The sequence below is a fragment of the Anopheles ziemanni genome, chromosome 2, assembly GCF_943734765.1.
Source record: "Anopheles ziemanni chromosome 2, idAnoZiCoDA_A2_x.2, whole genome shotgun sequence".
NCBI lineage: Eukaryota > Metazoa > Arthropoda > Insecta > Diptera > Culicidae > Anopheles > Anopheles ziemanni.
The window spans coordinates 89,132,236-89,159,987 of NC_080705.1; the positions used below are offsets into that span (position 1 = coordinate 89,132,236).

General features: G+C 43.6%; 1 protein-coding gene across 4 annotated transcripts in view; it reads right to left on the reverse strand.

The window, feature by feature from the left end:
* Positions 1-218: 218 nt before the first annotated feature.
* The window catches only part of LOC131281525 (glucose transporter type 1), a 73,714-nt gene continuing 46,180 nt past the window's right edge, over positions 219-27,752 (reverse strand). For 2 of the 4 annotated variants that reach the window (XM_058310859.1, XM_058310860.1), the window contains exons 12-17: positions 18,019-18,243; positions 17,779-17,918; positions 16,813-16,839; positions 9,682-9,785; positions 4,092-4,556; positions 219-334 (exon numbers count right to left, since the gene is read on the reverse strand). In XM_058310859.1, the coding sequence (XP_058166842.1) occupies positions 219-334; positions 4,092-4,556; positions 9,682-9,785; positions 16,813-16,839; positions 17,779-17,918; positions 18,019-18,243 (1,077 nt within the window). Of the gene's footprint in view, positions 335-4,091; positions 4,557-9,681; positions 9,786-16,812; positions 16,840-17,774; positions 17,919-18,018; positions 18,244-27,752 lie in introns of those variants that run through there. The other 2 variants (XM_058310861.1, XM_058310862.1) reach the window with 2 other exon arrangements.

Consider the following 27,752-nt stretch of genomic DNA (forward strand, 5'->3'; position numbering starts at 1 on the left):
CTGAGGCCGCGCCGCTCGACGGTACGCCGGGCCGTCCGACCGGCCGTATGCAGGCTGACCGTACTACCCAGCGTGCACCTCCGATCGCACTCGAACGGCGAGCCGAGATCGGTCGGTAGGCCACTGTCGCTTTGAGTCGCGTCCCCAGCCGCCGCCGACGTCGCCGCCGCCGCCGCCGCCGGGTCGAACGAATTAGGAGTCAAGGCGGTGCTCTTCAGTCAAGGCCCTGTGTTCTGGCAGACAGGTACTTGCTGCTGATGACGGTGATGGGGCGCACAGGTGGCAGTTCGATTTTGAGTATTTCTTGCGTTTTCGGAACATCGCTCGGATGCGGCTGGAAGGCGAATGGGTGGAACGGGGAGTTAGTTAGGGACCTTTTCCTCAAACCGTAGGCCTTGTTCCAGGTTTTGGCAAGAAGCAGTTCTGGGGGAGGGGGGGAACTTTCCAAATGATCCAAATTTGGGAGAGCACGTAAAGGACACTAGGGATGGGTAGTATCTTAGGGAGCAAACTAGATGAGGTAGATGAGAAACGAATCACAGCAACCTATGAACTAGAAGATCGATAAAATTGTTTCAAAAGGGAAGTAAAAATGGCTGCGCATTCACTAACAAAACCAAACCGACGAGTAAAAACAGGTAGTTCGTAAATCGTAACATTAAACTCGTCATTCACACATCTAACGAGATTGAAAGAGATTCAAAAATATTAAAAAGAGATAGAGAAAGGGAAAAGATCAAAGACGTCCATTTCATATCATTCCACACTACAGTTCGACTAAATTGGAACATGCATAAAAGATTAAAAAAAAAACGAATGAATTAGACGGATCGATCCTACTGGTTGATGTTTTATGTTTAAAATGTAATTAGCTTAGCACGTGAACCGAAATGCTAGAAGATGAGAGAGGCATGAGGAAATGTAAACATCTCTTTCAGCTTGCACACTACAACCATGCATATCCAAGAAGGAAAACGAAACACTAGTCCCTTTTTTCGCGTCGACGTTGTTTGATGTGTTGAAATGTGTTTCAGTGTATCGGGGCAGGCTTTGACTCCGACGTTATTTGGTAGATTTTTGTTTTTACGTGTGTTTGTTTTGGATCTCGGAAACCTGTTTAAAATTGAACAACTTTTCCTTTGAATTATAATTCTTAATTATTTTTTTCAATTAATCCTTAATTAGAGTTAACGCAATTTGAGTAACTCTGCTCTACAGTTAATTTAAAAGTAATTAATTTTCCTACATGTTTGTATTCCTTTCTTTTGTGTATTTTTTCGTTGCTACTCATGTAAAATTTGTTAAGAGATGTATCGTATATTATTCATTAAACTTAGTATGTCATGCAAACTTTTTAAAATTCGTGATTCTCTCAGATTTTTCTTTAATTCTACCAAAAATTTGTTCTGCAGAACTTTCTCACTCCGATTGTCGTACGCCGAGTTTAATTTAAATCACTTTTGACGTTTTTTTTTTACTTTTCATTATCTCCCTTCGCGAGAGTTTACTGCTCATTAAAATTTATGCTGCGCCACCGCTAAGCAGCACATTGCCAGTTCGCCAGTGGGATTTTCTACCGCGAGTTGAATTTTATCATACTTTGTCACTCCGCCCTCGTGCGCTCGCAGTGTGTGTCGCCAAAATTTTCATCATTCATTTTTGCCCTCAAACAACGGCCAGTGGCTGTGGTGGAGGGAGTGGTGCGGGAACAGTGTATTATGCTCCAACCAATTTATTATGCATGAAACATTACAACCCTGCGTGCTGCCCACCATACGCCCCCACGGCGGACTATGTGTCCTGCGCCCTCCGTCCTTGACCTTACTCGGTTCACTGGTTCCATCGCCTGGTGGGAGGGGAGGTGGGAGGAAGCAAGTTTCGCTCCGGTTCGCTGGTTGGCATCCCATACCCGGCATCGTTCGCCCGAAAATGGCCCCGGGTTGGGACACGAAATTATGCCTGCCACATCTTCGCCACCCGTCTCTTCGGCTGGATAATGTAAATGTGTATGAATAAATTGAACATAAATTTTGCAAAAATATATTTATGTATCGATACCTTCGGGGGCGTAACCGAGCGGGGGGACGTGTCAGGGGATTGGCAGGAGTGCGCTCCGATCGGAGGCGGAACGATTAGCTTGCATTGATCCGGGAGCTCCCGGATAAAGTGTCGGGGAAGGAAGAGACCCAATAAATAAACTTGTTCTTTTGGGCACGGACTTCCCGGGCAAGGAAGTTAGATGGGTTACTTTCGATCAACCGTCTAATGTGGAGCTCCATACAGAGTGTGTTCGTTCGCCTCCAACCGACGGCTCTTTAGCATAAGTGTTAACTTTTAAATCGAAAAAGACAGTAAATTTACATGCTTAGCCGAAGCGATTACCGTAAGTGTGATGATGCTTTATCGACCGATTAAATCCACTGGCCAGCGTGGGCCTTCATCCAAGTGCCTGTTGCCGACCGGCGCTGGCGACGATGAATATGTGCATCGTAAAACTCGGCGCGGTGATCGATTTTGAGCGAAACATAATATTCAATCTCGGGCGCTCTACAAGGGCATGAGGTAGCATTACCATTTTTTTCTTATACGTCAAGCAGTACTTTTCGATCGGAGGACCAACACTTTGTCCGCCATACGCTGGAAGCGATTAGTTTTATCGTGGCGATTTAATTTCGTGATTATTCTATCACAACTGATAAGGTAAAATTAAACCGTTTGTCGATATTATTCTGTTTCTGTTGGCATAATACCTTCATGCATAATCGCCTATCTCTTCTTTGGAATCACTTTATAGTATTTAATCACCATGTATTTGGTTTCTCAAACACCTTTTCTATCTTAATTCTTCAGCGTTTTCTTGTTTTGCCTAGTGTGTTTCCTGCTTTGTGTGTTGTGTAGTGTTTAAAAAATATATTTACCGTTTACATATCTATTCTTAAATGTACAAAATGTAAACACATTCGAAAAATCTACTTTCCTCCAGTGGTCACATTCTGGTTTTTTCGTGGAGGATGATTTAACGAAGGAAACTCTTCTGTTTTATGAGCTTTTGCGTGTGTTTCCTTCACTTTGTACTGTACTATTCATTTCATTTTTAATAACAGCTGAAATCGAAACGTATTACATATCACGCGTGTATGCCAAGGAGCGCCGCATGGTCCTTTGGTGTCTGTTGGCATCGGGCACTACACTCCCTTCTTATAAGTAAACACGATCTATTCGTAACGCTCTTAACATGGAGTGGTCAAACATGTCTGTTTTTGGGTTAAGATGGTATCGTGGCATTCGAGAATTAGCTTTGAACAGTAGCGATAAATGGACGTTAGAGATCAGTTTGATTACGAAAAAAGGAGGAAAATACAAATCGCTTAGTAGCAAGAACCGAACTGCACATTTCTTATAAAAAAAATGTCATCGCTGAGTCCAAGACGCTTCCTGCTTGGGTTCTTTCGTTTCAAGTTACCCATCTTGTTTATTTTCGAAGGTCGAAGCTAGTTACGATTCGGGAGAGGGGCGGACAAATACCTGCAATCTCCCAACCAGGCGAAGGAGAGGGTCACCCGGGTATCGCGGTACCGTTTTCTGTGGCAATGTTGAGACAACAACACATACCACACACAGAGGTCGGTAAACAGGGCAAAGTAAACTCGCTAACGAATTCGTCACATTACGGATCTGAGGGTAAAGAATGGAAAGTACATTTAAAAGAAGGAAACAAATAAAAAAAACGGGAAGAAAAAGGAGAAAGAGAGAGAGAGAGAGAGAAAGAAGAAAAAGAGAAAAAGAAAATCGTTTAGTCGCGAACCGTGGGATAATTAAACATCATGGGCTACTATGTCATCTGGGTTTTTGGGGGACCTGCTATCTTGCTATTCTAACAACGGGAAGTTGTTCTCCACGTAGCTGGATTTGATTCTTATGGACTTTTCTAACTTGCCTATACTTTGCACACACTATTCCTATGCTGATAAGGGCTTTCCACCGAATTGGTTATGCACCAGATCCAGGAAGATTCCTGGGATAGACGAATGCCACAAAACCATCCCAAAGCGTCTGAAGGGTTAGGGTCGGTGATAACATTTGAGCTATACCTGTACACACGATCCGTCCGTGAGCGGAGTGACGCCGGAAGCTGTCGCGCACCGGTATTCCCCCGCCGTCACCACCACCGCCACCGCCATGGTAGCCGTCCCCCTGCGCATAGCCGTAGGACGCGTTACCGTGCGAGGGCGCCCCGGTACCCCGTCCGCTGGCCCGCGACCGCCTCAGCGGCATCGGGGAGCAGTTGGTGCTGATGGCCACGGTCGTGCCAACGGTGCCGGCCGTCGTCGTGCCGTAGTTCGCCGGCATATGGCCACCGTACCCACCGGAAGGGACCGCGTAGCCTAGCCCAACGCCGACGTACTTGGACGACGGACCGAGCAGGTTGCTGTGGTCGCTCAGTGGATAGGGCCCCATCTCGCCGTCCAGTGTCGCCGACGTCTTGTCGAGCAGGTTGCTGTGGTCACTCAGTGGATAGGGGCCCATCTCGCCGTCCAGCGTTGCCGATCCGAACACTTCTCGCCGGGAATCGAGATGAGGCAGATGAGGCATAGCGAGGGAGTCGCAGCAGAGGACAACGGCATTATGGAACGGACATGTGTTGGATGAGAGCGATTGACCAGCGATCGATGTTCGATCGATTACAGAATGTACAGACTGTGAGTGAGCGGGTGAGTAGACAAACTCTACACTAGAGTTCTAGCAAGTGATGCAGTGTGCAGACTCGTTATCAGCTATTGCGCACACACGCGTACACACACACACAGGCACGCATAAAACCCTGCGCCTCTCTCCCCTCGTCCGTCTCTTGTGAGGGTCCACCGGAACCAAACGGATGTTGTACACTTTGGGTGAAAGTGATGATCAGGACAGTCGGTTCTAGCAGTTCAAGAGTGTCGACCTTGACGTTGGGAGTGTGTAGAACTACTACTGGCAGGTGGCAACGGAAGAGACTCTCCCGGTTGGTGATGGCAGATTGAAGCGGTAAAGGTCAAAGTGTGAAGTGGAATGGAAGCGGCCGTTTGCTCCGCTTCCCGAACAGGCGGTTGAGCTTATCGGTAGGGCTGGTGCTGGCTCAGCTTTAGGCAAGGATCTGAACGATCGTGTGCAGCGCCCGATCGGTCGTCGGCGTCCGGTGTATTCGGAAATAAGGTCGCAAAGAGCATATATAGGCAGGATAGTATTTCAGCGAGCGTGATAAAGAGATGGAAATCGGTAAAAGATGGTGGAAATGTGTACACTCTGTTGTCTGGACGCAGCCGTGAGCCGTTCGGTACAGTGTTTTTTAAGCTCTAGCGATGAATAAAACTACTAAACATCTAAGTACACACTACATCTCTCTACTGCGTGAGTTAATGATGCTTGTTACCCAAGGCATCGACGAAATTTTGTTTCTAAATTTCTTGTTCCTTTCTTTCCTTCTTTATGTTGTAATTCGATGGAAAGGTATTGCTTATTTGCGTACTCCTGTTGTTCAAGGATATGTTCGACGCTTAGAATTGTATGCACCAGAGTATTGTACTCCCTCGTAAGACCACACTTATTCGACACCCATTTAAAGTATGCTTTTTTATAGTCCTGTTGTCTTCTTGTGCTACCACATGTGTTTTTAATGACTGTTGCTTGTGTGCCGGATAGTCTAGTACGAGTAGCCCCAGATGGCACTTTTATTTAATGCAAAAAAAAAGAAAAAAATAAATAAATGGAAGCAAAACACTTTTTCTAAAGCGTTTGATCATAGAATGGTTTGGGTAGTGAAAATCTTTCAGTGCTTTTATGGGCACAGCAACAACTTGCGGGCCGTTCGCCCTTCGACGGAAAGCTTTTAGGAACGTTGAACACTACTATCGGTATTTTTGACCTCTGAATATGGTTGTGTGTTTTTGTGTGTCTATGTTGTATAAAACGGTTCGGTATTATATATTATATACTTCCGGTATTATATATAATATACGGTATTATATACTTCCTGCATGCACGCGATCTTTTCTCCTAAATTTTTACAAAAAAAAATCATTTTAAAAAAAGTTCTTTTCCTGATAACCCATAACATTGAGGAATCAAGTCCGCAGTGCGCGTACACTGCAACTTTAACTTAATCTGGAATTGTTCTTCTCTTTAATGTGTACTTCTGTAGTAATAACTTGTATGTTTGTGTATTTGGGAATAAATAGCGAAAAAAATGTTGAATTTACTATTGTAGGAAGGATGAGTCAAATCCTTAAAACTTCAGTACTATGGATTATTTACCAAGATATTTATAATCAAACTTTTGTTAAAGTTTTAGCGAAATATATGTTGAGTTAAATACACATAGTACATTAAAACTACGAATAATATAACAACATTTAGGAAACACACTGGTGGATGCAATAAGAAATGTGTGATGTTAATGAAAACAGCCAACTGCAACATCGAACAAAAGAAAAAGTTAATATAAAAAACGATTCAATTCCATCTAAAATACAAGAACAGCTGAGAGTGGAAGCATAAAGTTTAAGGGAAACAAATGGCGACCGATTAAGGAGTGAAAAATTCCGCTACAGTTTTTCGCACGCAAACACGATGGGATACGGAAGGAAAACAAAATCGAATCATATCTAATCCTTCACTTTAATCGCGCTCGATTATGTCTTCGAAGCACGTGTCGCTTTCAGCAATCTGTGAAGGTGTGAAGATTTTCCATCGGATAGTGGCCCTTGGTAGGGCTTGGGTAATGGAGAGGCATTTACGAGGAGGGTGGGGGAAAATCGTCACACCGTGTTTACCACCATCTATGAAGACATTCGTTCGGCTTTCGTGAACCTCCTGGTGAAACCGTTCGCCCGGCCTTTGTCGCCGGAGGACGCAGAAGGCTCGGGAGAGTCATTTCCAACCGGCAAGCGCCCGCGAGACCGTTCAAGGACGCCAGGGAGACACAGCCTCGCGACGGGCGCATCAAAGATGATGCTCGCCGTCTTTCCAACCGTCGATGATAAATGATGAAAATGTTGCGACTGCAAATGACAACGCCTGTGGAAGTGCTGTCGTACTCAATTTTCTGTACGATAACGCTGTGGAGAACGGGGGAAAATGGATTCGACCAGGGTTTTCCATCGTCTTTCCCTGCATTCGGCAGCAGTTTTCCATCGCCAGGATCGTACTTGATTTTTCATTTCACACGCGCACACCGCAATGCAGTGACGGTCGGGTTTTCCTTGAAGGACAAACCCGTGTCGTGAGGGAGAAAGGGTGGGCGGGGAACGAAAGTTGCGACCGGGGGACCCAGATGGTGCTGGGCGGTGGGAGGATGGGTAAGTGTTGATTTAAATCTTCCACTTACGAACATGAAAGTCATGTTTTTCCTCGCTCGACAAACGTTTGTCGGCAAAGATAAGTGTCAGGTGTTTGATGGAGGGAAGGGGGGGGGGGGGGGGGAGAAAAAATACCACCCCACCTTCGACTAGAACGGCGGTAAAGGGGAGGGGGACAAAATGGTGGACGGCACGCTGGAAGTGTAGGTTTAAGTACACGATTTAACACGTTGTATTTGCAGAACTCACAAGCCGAGAAGCGCGCGAGAGCGCACACAAATCTGGGCCCGGAAAAATGTTTAAGGACGCTTCTCCAGTATCTTGCTTAAAGCAACGGCATGGGGAGGAGGGTGGCGAGGTGTGTGAAAGCACTTCATTCGTGTTTACGCACACTTCAGGGGAAGGAAAACCCGTGTGCGGCATATGTAGAATTTTAAGTGAAAAAAGTTCCAAAAGAACGGGGCGGCGCAGGGGTTCGGAGAAAAGCAGATTTTTCTGCTGTTTGTACGAATGTGTGTGTGTGGATTCTGTATTGTTGAATGCTTCTCAAAACTTCCCAAAAAGTGTATGTTTTTAGCGCTCAACCACAACGCAAATATGCCGTGGAGAAAGCCCGATTTGGAAAAATATATGGTTTTCCCTCGCGGGTTTTGCCCCACTCTCCACTTCCTCAATTTTTTCTACGTTTTTTTCCTCTTTTTCCATTTTAGCGGGCTCATTTGTAGGGGGCTATATACACCCTTTATCATGCGAGAAAATCCCGGCCAAACGCATGACGAGCCAGCTTTTCTTGCTTCCTTTCTCATTGATATGCATTTGCTTGGATCCGGCTGATGTTCGGATTTCACCGTTTCCGGTAGTTGTGTTTTGCAACATCATCATTGGAAAAATAGTAAAAAAGCACATTGTTCGAAGCCGGTTGAGAGTCTTTCGAGAAGGGAACCTTCGTAAGGTTCAAAGGAAAATTACACGAAAGTAAAACATGGCTCGAGCATGATCGTATCGAATTTCAAGTTGAATTAGGATTGAGTTGATATTGAACGATTTGTGAAATTAACCAGACAAGGCCGATTCCGAAAAAAATCGAGTATCGGAATGTTTTTGAGTATCAGCGAGATCCAATCTAAATTTGTCAGAAAATGTTATCCTCCTCAGATTTCCGAAAGCATGTGGTGGTAGCAGTTTTTTTGAGCCGATAAATAATTCCGGTCTCACATTTCACCAACCCGACTGTGGCAAAAACAGTTGAAGCGTTACTTTAACTGCTGTATAAATGCGGGCGGTTACGGTGAGGTTGTGTTGTTTTGCCCGGGAAGCGTGCTTTAATAGAGCTTTTAGGCGGATGTTTTCTCCTTCAGCCCGGGAAAACCGACTGCGGGGGCGGAAATTGAGAACAGAATTTATGGCTCTCGTATCACTGTCGAGAAGATAAAGAACAGAAAGCAAAACCACACAAGCTCACACGTCCAACACATACACACACACACACCAGCCATCGCCATGTAGCATAGGCAAAAGGTAGCGAAAGGAAAAAGCTTTAGGACGCGCGTGGTGTAAAAAAATAACCGGCACCGAACAAACACAATATGTACAATATGGTGGAAAAAACAACATGTCCGCCTGGCGTGGTTGATTCGCTGAGTGATGGCTATAGGCAGGGACGTGCGCTAGTGAAGCGTGTAATAATGTTTACGTGAAATGTGAGCTCGAGCCCCTAACGAACACCGAGTCGAGTTGCAGGCGGAGAAGAAAAATGTATACACACACACACACACACACGAGAAAAGATAAAACAACCATTCGGCGAAATCTAAGCGATGGGAAAGATATGGAAAAATGCACATCAAACAGTAAACACCAAATAGCAAATAGGAGAAAAACGTTGCGAAGGAAAGAAAATATGTGTATCGGTGAAAACCTTTCCAACCAAATACCGACCAAAAACAGAGGCACAACAAATGGGGGATAAAATATGGCTGATGCAAGGTAAGCGTGGCAAGAGAAGATTGATAGATAGGTTCAGTTTGACGAGTGAAAGGAGGAAGAGAAAAACAGCTAGAGAGATAGAGATGGAGAGAGTGAAAAAGCCCGTGCGCGTGAGTGAGGAAGAGATAGTAGATACAAAAAGGATGCTTGAAGCCCGTGTTAGAGGCCGCTATGAGATTTTTCACGCCTACTAAGTGTTAGCGTTTTCCCTTCACCCGGCATTACCTCCTCTAGTGCAACGATCCTCCCTTCACTCATCAAAACACACACTCGCACACACATACGATATAGACAAACGTTCACATATACACACACACACGCACACTGTGGTAAAGGGGAAAAAAAAACAAAGATGGCTTACGTGAATCGTGCTGGGTCTTTTCCTCGGAGATCATCAGCGCGGCGTGCTCGATGCCCGAGTTCATACTTTGCGGCTCCAGATTATTTACGCAGTTTAGCATACTCCTGAAATTCGCACACTCTACGATTATGTAATAAGTGAATATTATCAGATTACCGATAGCGTATGAAAACGAGTGTGAATTTTTAACAGTTTCTTCGTGGGGGTATTTTTTCCTACTGTTTTCCCTCGCCGAGCTCGAGGCTCTCTGCTTCTGCGATATTTACGCCTCGCTCATACTCGTTCAAGGGTTTCCAATTGTGTCATTGACAGGTCATTCAAGGGTTTTCCCAATCTGTCGAGTTTTAATAAACATCGTTCTCTTTCCCTCTTGGAACCGTTTGCTTGGATTGGAATCACGTAAAAGAAAGCACCAGCTTTCGGAAGCAGCTTTTCAAAGGGGAAAATCTTCAACAAGCAATACACATGAACTAAACAGTGTAGTAAGTGTATGTGTGTGTGTGTGTGTGTGTTGCAAAGCCAGTAACAGCTGCCTGTTCTATTGTGTAGCAATATTTTCACGGGTTGTGCAGAGAATACAATGGTTGCGCAAGTATGAGGCACGCTAGAAAGGAGGGTGGAAGGCTTTTTTCCACCCCTCTCCAAAGACACTTGGCCCAAACGTGGAATGGAAACCATGCTGACGGCCATCAGCACGTGTAGGGTGCGTGCGCTTGGCCGGTGGATCAAGGTGATAAATGGATCATTTGCGTGCAAGGAGAAGGAGGAACAAAAAAGTAAGACAAGGAATCAACAGAAATTATGCTCTAGTGTGCTCCGCAACGTCACTTGTATTTTTTTTAAGGTGGCGAGCTGTTTCCCAATCAAGGTGTTCATTAGCGATAAGGTACATGGGAAGGAAAAGATCACCCCGAATGATTGAGTTTTTATTTTTCCGTAATTTCTGCGTGACGTAATATATCGGAAATTTGATAAATAATGTGACTCGGTCGGGAAAGCGCGTGCCTTATCAAGCATTAGCTGTTGTTAGGGCTCGGAACACACTCGTATGTACGCATTAAACAATGCTTCATACACAGAGTTGTCGTCACGGTAATAATTTCCCTCACGGTTATCGAAGGGGGCCTCAGCAAGGGACAAGAAAACGAGGCGAGTCGGTGTCGAATTTTACTTGCTAAAGGTGTCTCCATCCATACGTCGCGATTCGTGCTTTCACTTTCGGTATATTGGAAAAGTTTCCGCCCCAATCTGGAACCCGCGGAGAGGGAAAACACACAACTTCATCGTGCAGGCGACGGTGCGCCAGGAAGACTATTATTTATGAAATTATCTTCCACAACAGCCGGCCTGGAATGAATGATAATGTCCTTCCATCGTCCTTAAACTGCGCGGCGTACCGTGAGGGCGTTCACGTCGTCGTCGTCGCTCAAAGCGAATACATTTTCCGGCGAAACACTGGCGCACTGGCAGGAGGAAAAGCGGAGTGGAAAAAAACAACCATTCCATTCCAGGTGGAAAAGTAAACGAAAGCCAAATTACACGGAAATTGAACTTTCGCTATCGGCGTTAGCTGGTCGGCGTTGCGTCGGCTTTACCGCCATCCTCCATTTGCCAGGCTGCCGGCGAAACTTAAGCCAAAACTTAGCCGTTTGCATTCCCGCCGGGGTGGGCCTCACGGCGGAGGTGGAACTTTGGGAAGAATTTCCATTTCCCCCCCGGGAGCGCGGCCACCGGCGCTCGGCCCGGCATGCACGGCGTACGGTATTTTACGGAAGTGACTTGGTGGAATGTTTGTCGCGTTGTTTGGATTCCTATACCGTCGGTACGACCGGGAGCGGGATGGTGGGTATTGTTTGTTTAGCGTGTGTACCTAATGGAAGGAAAATAAAAGACGGGAACCTGAATTGGCACGAAACGAAACGAAAGCGACATACATAACTCATAGGGTACAACTAATAACGAAAGTTTGCAGAATAACTTACATTACAACGAGGCGCTGCACATATAATCCATTTCGGCGTTTTACTGTCGAAGGTTTGTGCAAGGTTCGATTTTTCCTTCTTTTTCTTTTATTTGATACATGATACGTTGACTCTATACAACTTTACATTTGTTCTGATTTTTCCTAATGTGGAAGCTACAGAATTTAATCGATAGATGACGTTTCTTGTAATTAATTTGCTCCTTCTACAGATCATAAAATTGAAGCTTAAGTTTAAGAGTTTTTTATATGGTGACAAGGGTTTTTATCGTACACCAACCCCTTCAACTTTCGGTAAGTACTAGAAGGAAATTTAAAATAACTTTTCTTTTTGAGGTAACTGAAGAGTAGATATCGAAATCCGACCTGGTGAGAGTTAATTTTACATAATGGACTGTTATATAAGCTCAATACTAAAACGCGCTGAATGTACTTTGTGCGTAATGAAACGTAAGTGAAACAGTAAAACAAATCAAATGAAAAAGAGGTTAATACTCAAGCTAAACTTAAAATTAAAAACTAAATAATAAGTAAACGGATGTAAAAGTATGTTTATGGGGCGCATCCTACTTCCTTTTGTCACCCAAACCCTCCGTTTTTCGTCCAAATTGGGCGTCGGAGGAAAGGTTGGAGTTTGAGTGCTGCAACTGGACCGAGTCCGAGTGGATCGAGTTTCGTTCGGTTTGCGGCTCATCATCGCTGGAAAATAGCAAACATATTGATGCATTTGATAGGCATATAATGCATTTGGTTTGTCCCTTAACCGTATGGGTTAGTACCGAAAAGACCGAGTCTCGCTCGGTTTAATTTAATGAAGCATGGTTTCGACGTTAGTTGGTTAGAATGTAATGGAGAGAGGTATTATAATGCCCTAGAAAAATTGAATGAAAAGCACAGATACAGGTGAGGATGGTACGAAGAAAAACGTTGAGTATTGCGTTTGTTCGAGGAAGAGGTTTTGGTTGGGTGAAAGTGAAATCAACTCTCGCTCAACTGAGCCAGATAATGTGCCCCAGTGTCCCTCAAGGGCACTCGAATCTTCCGCGGATACTTTGTCAATTATCAGCATTTATGTCAATGACCAAAAAGGAAGGGACATCGCTATCAAAGGATCGGTCCGGGGCAAGAAAGCTTTTGCGAGGGAGGGGTCTCTCTGTCTGTTGGGTGCAAATTTAATTATCACAGAACGGTAAATTGAGCCATACCCAACGTAGCCCACTACGCCTACCAGTGTTCGGCCTCGTAAGTACAAGGCCACGTCGGTTCACTCGCCGTCGGAGTGGGCCGAGGTTTATGGGGTTTCGTGACGTAAAGCCGGTCGCCCACCGGCGATCGGGGAGGGCGGACCGAAGGCGCATTGCGAAGGGATTGGATTATTCATTAGAGCGAAAGCCTGACATCGTCATTACCGTTGGCACTGTCCGTTTCAGTGGAGCGCGGCGACCGAAAGGAATATTTTTTATTTGCCCTTCCCGCACCGTTCCCTTTGCGGAAACGAACGGAATCGGCGACATTCAAAATGGCAAACCGGCGAGAACGGGGGCCACCGGCAGCGGAGAAAAAGGCCATCTTATCGCAAACCGGGCCGGGAAGACAACGACGAAAAGTTTGCCGCCATCGTCGCCGCCGCCGCCGTCGAAACGAATCGCCTTTTATCGCTCGGGGCCGTAAGGCTTTTCGCTCCATTAAAGGATGATTAATTGATTTAGGAGTAATTAGAAACGCCGGATTTCCGTCGACCAAAACCAAAAAGTGAGTGGGAACACCGACGGAGGGCTCCGCAACATCCGCCAGCATGGGGGAGACGGATCTTCGAAGAGGTCCACGAGGCGGAATGGTTGACCCGAGGAACGCGTAAGTCGGTATGAGTGCTCCGATCGGTTCCTTTGATGGAAAGTTTGAGCTTCAAAGACATCATCCAACCGGTAAAATTTGTTGTTTTCAGAGCGGATTTGAACGGCCCATCTTCATTCAGGACGCTGACAAACTCGTTTTGATCTCAAAAGTTATATCCCCGTCCGCAATTTTACGCTTCTGAAAGAAGTAAAATCACTTCGTGTCATTGATTCTGGTCGCCAACAAGTGAAATGCTCTTTTCTTTTGCCTGAAACGGGTTTGGGTTGGGTGTTAACTCCATCGAGTCCGAATAGAGAGCAGATTTAACGATGTAGGAAACGGGTCTTAAAGTAATTCTTCACTTCCATAGAAGAATCTAGGCAAAAGACATTCCCTTATATGAGAAAAGGGTTAACAAAAACCGTTAAAACATAATTTGATTCTCACACTTTGTCCCTTTTGCCTAAGTTTTCGTAAGCTCTTGCAACATTCATCAAGCAGTAACATAGAATAAAATGTATTTGTTTTTCTTGGTAATATATTTCGCACTGATTAACACCCCTCCGGTTTACTATGAACCATTTCGCTCGAAAGTGTTTGTGACACATACTCCAACCCATTGCTTTTGCGACTGTTTATCTTGGTCCACCCAAGATCATTTTTTTCTTGCTTAGTAATTGCATATTGAAACACTTTCCCCCTTACATGCGTAGCCTTGAGATAAATTTGCCAAAATAACATCGCTCATTCGAAACAGTTTTCAGCTGACTTAGGGCAGATGAACGGGGCTATTCTTTTCCCTTGCTCACCCCGCCAGTCGTAAAAATAAAAAAACCCCACTGTCACTTTCCGACCCGCTTCCCAACAGGGACGCAAATGGTTTGAATAATTCATAACGTTCGCTTTGCGAAACGCGTTTCAATTAATGGCGTACGCGTCGTCAGCGCCGTCACGTGCAGTCGGCCATTTTCGCCGCCATTTTGCTGCAGTTCGGTGGTATTGAAATTTTCCCTTTTAACTTCGCTGGTACTAATAATTTTATGTGGTCGCTAACGGTTTCTAAAAGCAGTTGCTAGTCGCAGTTTGGAAAAAAAGCCTCATTTGTGCTTCGGATACGGTGAAGAGGATGATGCTGGTGCAAAAGGTGCTGCAATTTATTTGTTGTATGAAGTATAAAATATTCATAAACAAAACATGCCGCGCTGAACGAAAAATAGCTAAATTGAACCAACCGGTGCTAGCATGTGTGACTCGGGATCTACGGCGGAAGCGAAACGTGTGCAGAAGCAAGGAATATCCTTTACATTTGCGCTCGTATGCTGCAGGGCATGCAAGCAATGGGCTAAACAATAATATTTGGCACTTGAATCCATCCATCCAAACGGTTTACTGCACCAAACCTATTTGCACATGAATGTGTTTTTTTTTCTGTTTTAGATAATTCCGTTCGCTTTGTTTTACAAACATTTCTTATTAATTATCACAATCACAAACTGTTACAAATTCACACCCGTTTTTCGCCCGTGTTCCCGTGGGTGGGGGGAGGCATTGTGTGGCATGATGGGCGGGAGGGTTTTTCATCTTGCTCTTGGTGTCAGCATCCCGCCTGCGCGCCTCGCTTCCGGCAGCTTCTGGCCGCGGATTTGTGGTGTGGCGATATAATCTGATAATATTGCGCTGTTTGAACACTTTTCCAGCCCATTTTCCGCCGCGTTACGTAAATTATGGATTTTTATTTTTCGTGTTGGCCCCCTGCTCCGCGGACCGCTCCGACAACAGAGCACGCAGACAGTGGCCAAAGAATTATTGGTTGTTGTTTGTTTGATTTTGTTTTGTTTTGTTTCTGCTGCACGGTCGTAATCGTTTTTATTAAGGCTTTGCTATGCTATACAGTGAAGCAGTGCGTAGTTTTTGGTGGGGGGGGTAACCTTTGCCTTTGGTGATTTAAGTGTGGTTGTACATCTGTACGACACTACGGTAACATTTTTCGTGCGCCATATTTGTGCAGTGTTTCCCGGTTTGGTGCGTATCAACACTGGGAAACGCGAATGGGGGTGCTTAATTTATTTAAACCCCTTTTGGGTGGAGTGTTGATTTTTCCACAAACCCATTGTGCGACCCTTGGTGGTGGTGGTGGTGTGGGGGAGATGATTTTGCATACTGTAAAGTGGTACTGTAATTGTATGTGCATGTGACTCTTACAGGTGTTCGGAGTCGGAAAAGAAGCTTATCACCGAAATGGAAATTCGATAGAACAACACACGCGTCGCCATAAAAGCGCAGTGCACTTTGGCATGAATTTAATTACCAACATAAATGACCATGCCCGCTTCGGTGTGTGCTGGCCGGAATGAATGATTCTTTCCGCCTTCTCGCGTACCCGGGAGCGAACGATAGACGGGTGGTTCGTCCACTACGGATCGTCCCGAGCAGAAGGGTGCGGCTCGGATAAAATTAATTGGCTAACGGAGCATCCACATGGAGAGATAAGAAAAGGATCCAACTACCGTGGAGGGTTTTCCGGAGCGAGGTCAATTTATGTAGACATTTGTTGGACTATGCTACTCTATAGTTTCCTGCAGTATAATTCTTCAATTGGAGTAAATCTATGTAATATATTTAACTGATGGTGACTCGTAGTAAACCATTATAATAAATTTAATTGAACGGGTCATTTTTTTAATGATATTTGTATGTAACGGGTATTTATGTTTGATTTCATTGTTATAATGAAATTTAATATTTTTTTCTCTTTCCATAAAACAATCTACTGGCAGTGCAGTTGCAGAACACGATCAAAACCTATCCATGCAAAAAAATATAACGACACAACTGGGAAGCCCATGTAATACAAAAACAATATTTTATTTCCGTGTGTTGTGTGTGTGTCGGAAGAAACCGATCGATTAACATAATAAAAAAAACCGAAACGAAACAAATCAAAGAGAAAGCAGTATACGGTGCATCGACACGTGGACGGGTTTTTCTCCGCTTTCCGAGAGCATAAGGCAAAACAATTAGGCAAAGGGTACGAATATATGTTATCTGAACAAACGGTGAGCATATGGCGATGTGAAAGAACAACGGTTCAAACGATGAAACAAAACAAAATGCAAGGGGATCCGCCGTGTTTGCATTGCAAACTCAACACAACCACGTTCTGGGGACGCTTTGGCGATGCGAGGGGGGCTCGTAAACGGGCATCGGAAAAGGATTCATTTTTGTGTTTGTTCGATTGAAAGGCTATCGGGGACTTCTTGTGTTCATTGCGGGCGAGCGAATTCTCAATGCTTAAACTGCGCAACTGCACTTACCCGTAGAGTCTACTATCGCGAAGGTTTCTATAAGGTGGAGGAGTGGAAAATGAAACTGATTGATATTCGGTTCCTTGGTGAGGCATGTGTTGATGAGTGTTTGAATAAATTCTTTTGGACGAAATAGCACGACATTTTCGTTGGGTTGTCGCTTGTGAATTAAGCTGTGATCAACTCTCCGAGTAGTTTAACGTTAGATCGAGGATCAGCAACAATATTTTGCAGGAATTTGAACAATTGTACATTGAGGCAAAGGCCAGGTAGGGAAGAGACATGAAAGTTTTCCAAGCTGCTCATCTCTTCCTTCATTGCAGAGTAACATTTTGACAAAAGCAAACCCCCGGCAAGTTGGAAACTCAATCTTTTGGTAGCAAAAGAACCGGAGAGAAAATCCAATCGGTATCCAATTTCAATTAAAGTTCAATTCACCGCTATCCAGGGTATTTATGCTCAATACTGGAGGACCCTTTTTTGTGAATTTCAGGGGAGAAGTCAGTATATTGAAGGTGGTTATACTAGACCACAAATAGAACCCCAAATTTAAAGGTTAAACACAAACATTCTCTCCGATTTCAATTGTAAATTTATGGTTTTCATTTCTTCGATCTTTCTTGGAGTTATTTTCTACCGCAAGTGCGCGATAAATTACTCCACTGTAAATTCAAGATGATGAAATTTACAAAACAAAATGGCTTTTGATTGATAATTTTTTTTTCTACCGAATATTTTTGCTTTTTTGATTCTGATTAAAACATATCGGTTGATGAATACATAAAATACGTAACCCGTTCCCTTGGGCGGAAGAAGTCCTGCCCTCGCCCCAGGCTTCCGGTGTATTCCGGAGTGGCGGAGTTCGTCGAACTAACTTCTGGTTCAAATTTGTGATTGTGTGTGTTGTGTTGAAAGCGGCAAAGTAGTAGGTTGTTAAAGTAATGACAGGCAGAGTGCGAAATGAAATGGTCTTACCTTCCGTTTCCGTGCCTAAACAGAGCTAAAATTTCTTCGAACGTTTTGTTTTTGGTCTCAGGAACCTTTTTATATGTAAATATCCAAAATATTGCTAAAAATACACTAAACGGTAGGAATGTATAATTTTCCAAGGCAGTCTGTTGTGGGAAGAGAAGAAAAGAAAACGATGGGAACATCAAATGAATTAGTAAGCTTGCTGGACTCTGCTCGACGACGGACCAAACCACACGCACTTACCTTTAAACTTGGGAAACCAATTCCAACAACGAAGTTCGCCATCCAGTTCACGAGCACCGCGATGGCCATCGCGCTCGGCCGCGGCCCCTGGGAGAACAGCTCGGCAGTTATCATCCACGGTATCGAGCCCGGTCCGACGGCGAAGAACACGACGAAGGCGAGCGTTGACACTACCGACAGGTAGGACATCCAGTCGATCATTTCCTGCACATAACCAAAAAACTCCTAAACTATGCGTGTAACACTTTGGGTTCCCGTATTTTAAAGGCTTTTGAAGTGGGGGGTTTTATGGGTGGTTGTTCGTTCTGTATGTTTTTTTCTCTTCGCCACTTCGGTATCATTCGTTTCATTCGTCCGTAAATGGGTTTTGGTTCTCTTGCTTTCATGGGGTTTGTCCTCGAGGAGAAGGGTTGGGGGAACTGAACACTAAAAGGATTTCCCTTCGGTGTAGGATGGAATGGGACTCAAGGAAATCTTTCGGTAGACTTTTTAAAGGAAAAGTGAGTTTGCTTTTGGAGTAGGTTTGTGTCAATTGTTGGAATGTACGTTCTCTCAAGAGCCCTCCCTGTTAGGTTAGTCGCAAAATCCTAGACCGGTGGGGTTTGTTCGACCCATCAAAGACTATACATATAAAATATCTTTTGTGACGATTAAAACATAAAAAAATGAATAATAAAATCACTTGAAACAAGAACTAAAAAGACTTTGGCATACAGATAAATTAAAATCCACCTCGAATGACAAATTCAAATGGAGGACCAAAAAACGAAAGTGGACACTTTGAAAATAAAATCAAATGCAATCAGTATTACGCTCGGGCACCTTAGGAGCAGTCACCGAGTTTCAGCACCGATCGTATCGAGTAACGAGTAGCTCGTGTCGGTTACGCGGGTGGTAGTTCGAGAGTGTGTTTGTGTGTGTGTGTGCTACCAGCTTACTCTATCCGATTGAAAAGCCAAAGATTAGTAAACTCTTACTTCCAGCAAACGAAACAATGGTACGGAAAACGGGAGTATGCAAAAGATCAACTAATGAGCTTACAACTTACAGCAAATGATAACGTTTGGGTGTATAATTGGAAATACTGGTGCCAACTTGTTCGTCATCATCGACTAGCTTGGCCACTTTCGATAAGCGTTTGTATTGGATTCGGTGAGATGCGGCGCTAGTGTTAATTCAAAAAGTAAACGACATAAGTTAAATGAGTTTGGGAAAAAACGAAACTGCATGATCTCACAAACATACTTTTTTTTTAATATAGATATCGGTAATAGTGTGGTCGGCCACCAGCTATAACTTGAGTTTGGCACTTATGCCCTCGAAGCACGTCTAGAGTACTGAGAGGTGCGACCGGTTTCACACCGGGTTTGCGTTGCGTTGTAAGGCGTTTATTGTCTTTCACTTGTTTGCGCGTTGGGATGTGTCTCCTCCTTTATTTTCTTTGAGTTCGTGAAGAGCGTGTTTCTTGGAAGTGTTCTGATGGTGTACTAATTGAGTTTGTTGTGCTTCTTGTCAAGTAATTAGACTGTTTTGGGTTAAGAAAATATGATCAAAGGCGTGTGAAGTCAGGGTTGTGTATGGAATGATTTTTGAGTACATGAAAGGTGTATTGAAATCCTATAAAAAAACACACACCCACACAATTGCTTCTGCGTGTCAAAGCGTGTTGTTTTGAGCAATTAAGCCTTGTGTCTTGTCTTGGAAAATTGGCGAGCACAATTTTTCAGAAGCCATTTTTTCCAAATAAATAATTGCTTCTTACACGTTCAAGTAATTACACTAATTTCTAGTGCAAAAAAACGTTTGCGAATCACCTTGTGTCTCATCTGTGTATGTTTTTGTGTTAATCTAGTCAATGAATCACGACATTATTGGCATATTTTCCTCTCATTTTGACAATAAGCGTTTCGAAAAGCAAACAAAAGAAATAATGGAGAAATCAAAAGGGGATGATGGAGGGGAAAAATGAAGGTATAAAACTGCCCTGCCATTACTACGAGGTTGGATTTAAATAATTGAAACATGCTCCAAACAAGGCTTTGCTTGCATGAGCTGGTCGCTACAATTCATCCACCAAGCGCCAAAAATGATATCGGATAATTGCACCGACGAAATCATAATTGACATACAGTTTGTCAGCACCACCATCAGTCGAAAACGAGGACGATCGGTTGTACGCCGGAGGGATCCCTGATTGTGTTTCGAATTGTGGTTCATTAATGGAACAGCCGTATCCAACACCAGTGTTGCAGTCGTTGGGTTTTGGGTTTTTTTCAATCCCTTTTATTACGTAATCGTTACAGAATCCACGAGGTGTTGGACGCATCAGAACGGAGGGATTCTTTTCATTTTTTAAACGCACACCGACCACAGTCTCCGGTGAGTGTGGGTGTAACGGTTGGGAGTTGAATTTCCATTTCACACGAACTGATTGTGTCCGTCTCCGAACAATTGGCCCTAGTAATGAAGGGTCAGTTCGACCAACGGGAATTGAAAACACGCGGTGAGATACGGAGAGATGAGATACGGAAAAAAGGGCTCCCGATAACATCAAACGTTCGTAATGAAGTTAATTTGAAGGGTGCACAAAATCAATACCACGTGACCACCAACGGACAAACCACCCGTGCGCGTCACGTGGTTCCCGCTAATGGCAGCCTGGCCAGGAGTGGGACATGGCAAGGTGTCAAATGCCGCACAGCTGAATTGAGATGATTACAGGGACAAAAAGGGCCAATTATTGGCACGGCGCACGCGGAATGAGCATTTCGGGTGAGCAATCCCGCAAAATTTCCAACATGAATCAATCCAATCAACTGGTTGCAGAAACAAATAACAACAGAAGTAATAATAGGGTTATCAGGATGAATACAGCTATCAAAACCATAGCGCCCATAAATCAAGTACACCGCGAAAGGATGAAAGATTGGCAGGAAACCATAAAAGAAAAACAATGGTTCATTTAACTGTATTTCAAACAAATTAAATTTGTTGCTGGAATTACAAAAATGATATGCTTACACGAAGCAAAAACCGACAAATGAAAACGAAATTTTAACACAATAAACATACCTCACCACATAAAATAAATGAAAAAGATGTAAACTCCCTAAACACTTCGCTTCCAATCAGTTGTATGTCCTTTTGAGATTTATCGGCACTTTCTTTTTTAGTCTATGTACGCGTGTGTGTGTGTGTGTGTGGGTGTGAATAGTTGCCTACACAATTGCGTGTAGCGATTAGTGTTTTCTAAGTGCTATGAGAATGAGCCTTTGTGTAAACCGGTTCGCTCAGTGTAACGTGGCTGCTGGCGTGTCCTGCGTGCTCATTAGAAGCGGTCGCCCAATATCACCTCTCCTTGTTTGGCTGGATCAGTCGATTCCAGTGCGTGTCCATGGGTGTGTAGGCGTGTACAGGGGTGTTGGTTGACGCTTGGCAGTGTTATTGACTGTTGATCCTTGTTTTTTGAGGAAACAGTTACGTGATGAAGGAACTGTGTAGGAACTTTGACAGGAACGGGGAACGAGGAGCTGGGTGATTGAATGGGTGGCAAATGAAGGCTGTGGTTGTGATGGTCTATTTTTTCTTGGTTAGTTTCTTATTTGTTTTGTGAGCGGAGAGAGAGGGGGGTAAAAGCCTAAAAAACCGAGAGTTTGTCCCGTACATCTTACATCTACAGGGGCAAGACGGTTAAATGAACGAACCATTTTTTTTACTTTTCGTTTTGTATCACTCTATCGTACTGCTTAAAGGTTGCTGCTACTTATGTTTCTGCAGCGTCACTAGGGATACTGTTCTACGCGCGTTCCGTCGGTCACGCGTCGGTCGCTCGGTTTACGATGGAGGCGCATGGTGTTTACGTGCCGAATCTGTGTCAACCAGCAATCACTGTTTCTTGCCCACTCCCATGATAGCGTAGCGTAACTCTTGGAACGCTGCTTCACCATGCTTCACCGTGGCAGTGACATAAATTCACCTGAGACCCATTTCGCAGACCCCACCCCAAAAAATGTCTACCAAATATGAGCAAGATGCAAAAAGTACGCCATCGGTTGCCATGGAAAAGATTCCATTTTTTCCACCAGTCCAGAGGAAAAAAAATGCAGAGATACGGGTGCTATACACACATAAAACAAAATGGCCCAGGTAAGCAGCCATGCGGAGAAAACCTTCTTTTTTCGGGTATTTATTCTGCAGTGCGCGTTGCGTTTGTTACGTGCCTTGGATGCGCAAAGGCCACGGTGCTGGTTTAGGTACCGAAGAACACTCGGCCAACCGGGGAGGTATGACAGAAAGATTGTTCGAATAAATAAACCTAGAAGCTTTACAAAGTGGACGGGGGGATAAGTGAAGGCACTGGCACTGCTGAGGAAAGGGTCATAACATATTAAACTGGAAATTTTGCTACCATACTAGATTACGAGAAAGAAAGTTTCATAACTGCTGAGCTGATAACTTGGCTGCAAGGATACCTTAAAAGTCCTGCAAAAGAACCTTAAAGGTAAAGTTTTTCCCCTGAATCTACGATTAAACATATTTCTTCTCCTATGTATATAATTCTGGATGCCTTTCTCAGGTAACACAGTACGTATGGAGATAACAATACTACGAGTGTCTTAAGCTTTTTTTTAGTTTTATCAAGTTTACTGTAATAACCATAGAACAGCAATCAAATATCATTAAACTTCAATCAGTAGTATCAAAGTTATTTTAAAAAAATCAAACGAAAAAAAAAATTCTTTTATGAGTGCGATCTCAGATGTCAACAAAAGAATGCTAAAGATTTTGCACATCTAAAGGGCAAAGTTTGCATTTCCAGGAAATTTCAGTTTGAAAGATCTCAAGCACAAGAGTAAAAACATGTGCGTTTTCACGGAATCTTGATTAAATTAGAAAAGTATACTTCCTACACGTTATAAAAGCTTTCATCTGTTCCAAAAACGGTGGAAAGCGGAGGAAATGTAAAGTAGAGCTTACAAAGGGATATAATTCTGGCGTCATGTTTTGCGCCAGGTGGGTCGTCTTCTCAATTCCTCGAGGGAACTGTTTATTGTTTTGTTACTCGGCTTTATACCCTCCCTTCGCTCGTTGACATTTACGCACTTTTGCATCGCCGGTAGAATTTGGCGTGGGGTGACCTGGTTATTACAGTCTGACGGTGGTTTTTTTTTTTCGAGTTGGCAAGTATTTCCAGCATCCTACACAATATGCTCCTTAGCAAGATGATGAAAAAAATGCTACATCGACCCGTTATCATATTTTCACCACTTTCAATTCAATTCAAACTACAGCAGGTGCTCCTTAAATTATTTCGTATCGTTGTTTCTATTCTCTACGGATTTGTCGGGTATATTTGCTTCCTCATTAACATATGTAGAATTTCCCAGCGTAAACAACCATGCGTCTCCATTTTCAAGAGAATTTTCAGTAAACAACCATGCGCCTCCATTTGGTAGTGAATTTCCATAAACGACCAGGCGCCTCCATCTGTTACGAGGTGCTTCAAGTTTTCACTCGTTCATCTCACAAACAACGCTCCTTATCGAGAGCGTTATTTCTTAATGTTAATGGCCAAGTAATCAGTTGGACATGTGGTTATAAAGTAGAATATCAAATTAATATTGTTGTTAACAGCATCTTCAACATAATCAAAGCACGTATACATAAAGCTATATTTATTTGAATCTCCTTGGAATAAAGACAGACCTTCAGCTAAAAAAGCATGATCGACATTATTTCATCCTTACAGTGCATGCAGCACAAGGATCTCATAATACTTCTTCTATGGATCTCATAATACTGAAACCACGTTTCGTTAATATCGTGTAAACACATCGGTCTAGTATAAGGGAGGGTTTTTCCCCCCCACAGAAGCTTTGTGAGGGCAAACGAGGTGAAACTTGAGCTGCATGTAGCTGGCTTCTGATTTTTTTTTCTCTTGTGGGTATGATTAACAGCGCATGATGTCGACACGAGACTGTCCTTATCGTTCGCGCGCGCAAATGATTCGTTTATTTAACAAATTATTTTATGTACAAATATTAAATGGAACGAAAAGGTAGGAAGGAGGAAGAATGTGTAAGTAGAAGTAGAAAGATAGAAACATCAACGAGGCTAGCGGAAGAAGAAGGGAACCATGTTGCTTGTGCGTAGGATAGGTTGAAGCATGCATCGTGCAGTGAAAAGCGTGATTAGAGAGTAATAAATTGTAAAAAACAAAACTACAAGCAACGATTGGAAAGAAGATCTAAAGTTTGACAACAGTTAAATGGTTTAAAACTATAATGTCTGAGTAACACAACCGGTTGAAGTTGAAATGAATGAAGAACGTTAGCTCCACAAAACGTATATTTGAAAACCATTGAAAATGTTTGACCAGGAGAAGTTGCACATCGCACAAAACAGTGTGGTGGTTTTTGTGAAAAAGTAAAGTCACTAAAGACTCTACTGGATAGACAGAATATGGCTTCACCGTTTTACCGACAAAAAAAAAAAACAGGCAGAGAAAAGTAAAGTGCAAACCTAACTTTTCTTACCGAACGGATCTTACAAAACCCTGATTGAAAGCAACGATAGACGGTGGAATGGGAAGGCAGTACCGTAACGAAATTGAAAGCGACACGAGTGGCGAAAGCGAGCCCAAACTATTCCATTGTGTTCCGTTCAAATGGATAATTCCTTTGTGGCCTCCGTGTGTCTCGGCATCTTTTCGGCAAACAAACGTTGCACAGAACGGCGTCATCGTTAGCGAAACGAGAACTTAACTTGCAAACCATCTTTGTGCACGAGGTTTCTTCTATACGTTCTCCCAGAGGGTGAGGCGAATGGTTCCTCTTCGCTCTATCTTTTGGACCGGATCGTCTCAGAATGGAAGCGGCAAATCTCGATCATTATACGTACAATGAAATAGTTCGGGTGCCGTCCGGGGAGAATGTAAGAAAACTCTACGGTGTGTAACTTGAACGGTAGAGTGGGTGCTTCGCTCTTTTGACACTGCCACACGTTTTTCCTCCGTCAGGTTACGATAATCGTTCCGGGCAGGTTCATACTTTAATGGGGTAATAATAATTCGGCCCTGTCTTACAATTTCATTCGCACCAATGCACTCCAACGCTCGTTGCATGCAATCCCGCCGAGGTTAGTGTCGTCTTTCTCTTTGTTATGGTTTGTGAAAATCCACGTCTGCATTCCCTTTGGACATCCTCCGGCGATTCCAAGGACTTTGACTCTATAACAATGGATACTCAAGCTATTTGAATGCCCGTTCCAAAGCGCCATCCCACTTCCGCTGGGGTTTCTTCTGGCAACGGGAACGTTGCATTGAAAACCACTACCGAACTCTTAAAGATAGGTAATCCACAGTTTCCCGGTCAGGGTTTCTGTTTCGGTCGTCTAATTAAAGCATGAACCTTGGTAAAGTTGAGGGATGGGAGGTACAGAAACCGCGAGTGTTGATGATGACGGCGATGCTTCTTACATCGAGAGGCGACGGAAGAATGCAAACAACGATGCAATGATAGTGGGAACTCTAGCTAGCTGCTCAAACAAGGGAAGAATAGTTTGGACAAAATAAAACAATGCATCACGGGAGATGGGGAGGCGCATCGTTCGGGGAAACTTGTTCCGTTCGGTGTCAAACTTTGTGGGAAGCTACATGAAAACTTGTTCCTTTCACGGAACGAAGAGTAATTCGATAGTTTGGCAAGGATCGACGCATTCCATCATCAAGTTATTCTATAAAAAGGCTACAAAGAGAACAAATCCTGCCAATTGTGTAATTGTGGCGTGTAGTTTTTGACAGTAACCGTACAGTTGTTTGTTTTAGGTTTTAATTTTAAGCCGTAAAACACTTGGTATGACCTAAATCAAGCAATTGAAATAGATCTTTAGGTCTTAGGGAAAAATACAGGAAGAACCTCAACGAAAACTTTGGCCCAATATTTTATAAACAAACGCGAGAATGCGATGCCTGTGTAGAGTTTCCTGGTGGTCGAACCCCACATTTCCATGGTGAAAATTAAAACAGAAGGAGACCACAAAAACAAAAACTTCACGGATGAGATGAACTCACAAGCGAAAGAAACAGGCTCGGTCCTTCTGAGAAACTCTCCTAAACAACACTTCCTTTGCAAAAAAAAACTAGGCAACCAAAGTTTGAGTGTAAAAAACGGCAACCATGACAGCGAAGCAAAGGTTCGCATAATCCTGTTCCGAAAAGGGTCTAGTTTTGGTTGATATGAATTCGGTGCAGATTTTGACACGCAGCAAGTGGTGCGAAATAAAAAGAGAAAACAATCCTTGCTCATCCTCCCCTATAGTACTGAGGGAACAAACACATTACAACCGGAAGTATGGTTGCTTCAAACAGATTGATTAGAAGGAAGGACAAAGGAAAAAAATAGTTCTCGTAAAAAAAGGTAGCGCCGAAGAGAAGACCACACGCAAAGGAAGTGAAGTGTGCAAAAGAAAAAGGCTTCCCCTTGCTATACATTCACCCAGTCAAGTGCGAAACCCGGAAACGGTTGGAATCATAAGGGCAAACAATACGCAAGTGGTCTAACAATAGCGAATTCAATCGAAGTTCCTGCGTTTCCGGAAGCTCCCGGCACTTGTTGTGGCACGAACACTCTCGTAGAAAGGCCCCGTTAGGGGAGGGTAATGGACGCCAAGCACGAGCACTGACGAGCAACAACGTAGCGCAAACCACCCGGAAGGAAGCGGAAATGGCAGGCAAAAAGAAGCGAACAACACTTTTCCAAAGGTTCCAAAAGGGAACGTGGAACGACAGTTTTGCGGGGTACTTTATACTGTAATCCAGTCAGGTGTGTGTGTGTGTGTGTGTGTGTGTGTGTGTGTGTGTGTGTGTGTGTGTTATTAGACAGGTGGCTCTTAGGGCAGTAGGAAATGCGTCCATTTGATCGCCGAAAAGCGTATTGTAGGGAACAATTATATTGTAGTGTCAAATGAACTTCCTGGTTTATATCCAGGCAGAAATTGTAAGCAAGTCTTACGGTATTTTGAAACCAGAAAAGAAAGTTGTATTAAGAAACCTTCCAAATAGTTCTTTTAACTTTAATCTTTAATGTATGTTATGTTAAAACCATGGTGGTATTTGAATCATTTTTTCTTGTCTGTTTTGTACTTATACCTACATTTTAACATGATTGCAATTTAATGAAAATGTTGTTTAATTGCAGCAATTAATTGATAAAGTAATAGAAAAATCTCAAAGTTTAGAAAAACGTAGCCAAATCGGAAAAGTAACGGAGAACACAACGGTAATTATGATCGAAAGGTTCACCCGTCGGCCCCTTTCCGGCTCGACTCAATCAAGTCGCGGTAAAATAAATACAGAAAGAGTGGTTTCCGGGGAAAGCGTCCCCCGCAGGGTGTAAGGGCGTCCATGTTAAATATGTTGACAGCGTTCGCCCTACAACATTGACCTTGAGAAGCGATGTTTCAAACACACTGTACTATCGCGTACAAGCAACGTTTGCCGATGGGGGTTGTCTATTTTGAAGAAAGAGCTCTAGCTATTGTTAGCAACGAGGTGAATGAGAATAAAATAGCATCCTTCCAAACAAGTTAAACACCACAACAGGCGGCAAAGAAAACTGAGGGCACACTAAAAGGAAAAAAAAAACATCAACGAAACGATCCCCAATCCGAAACCGGAAGAGAAAAAGGGAAAGGTTGTTGAAATGTCTGAAATCGGATACACGCAATGTGAGTTC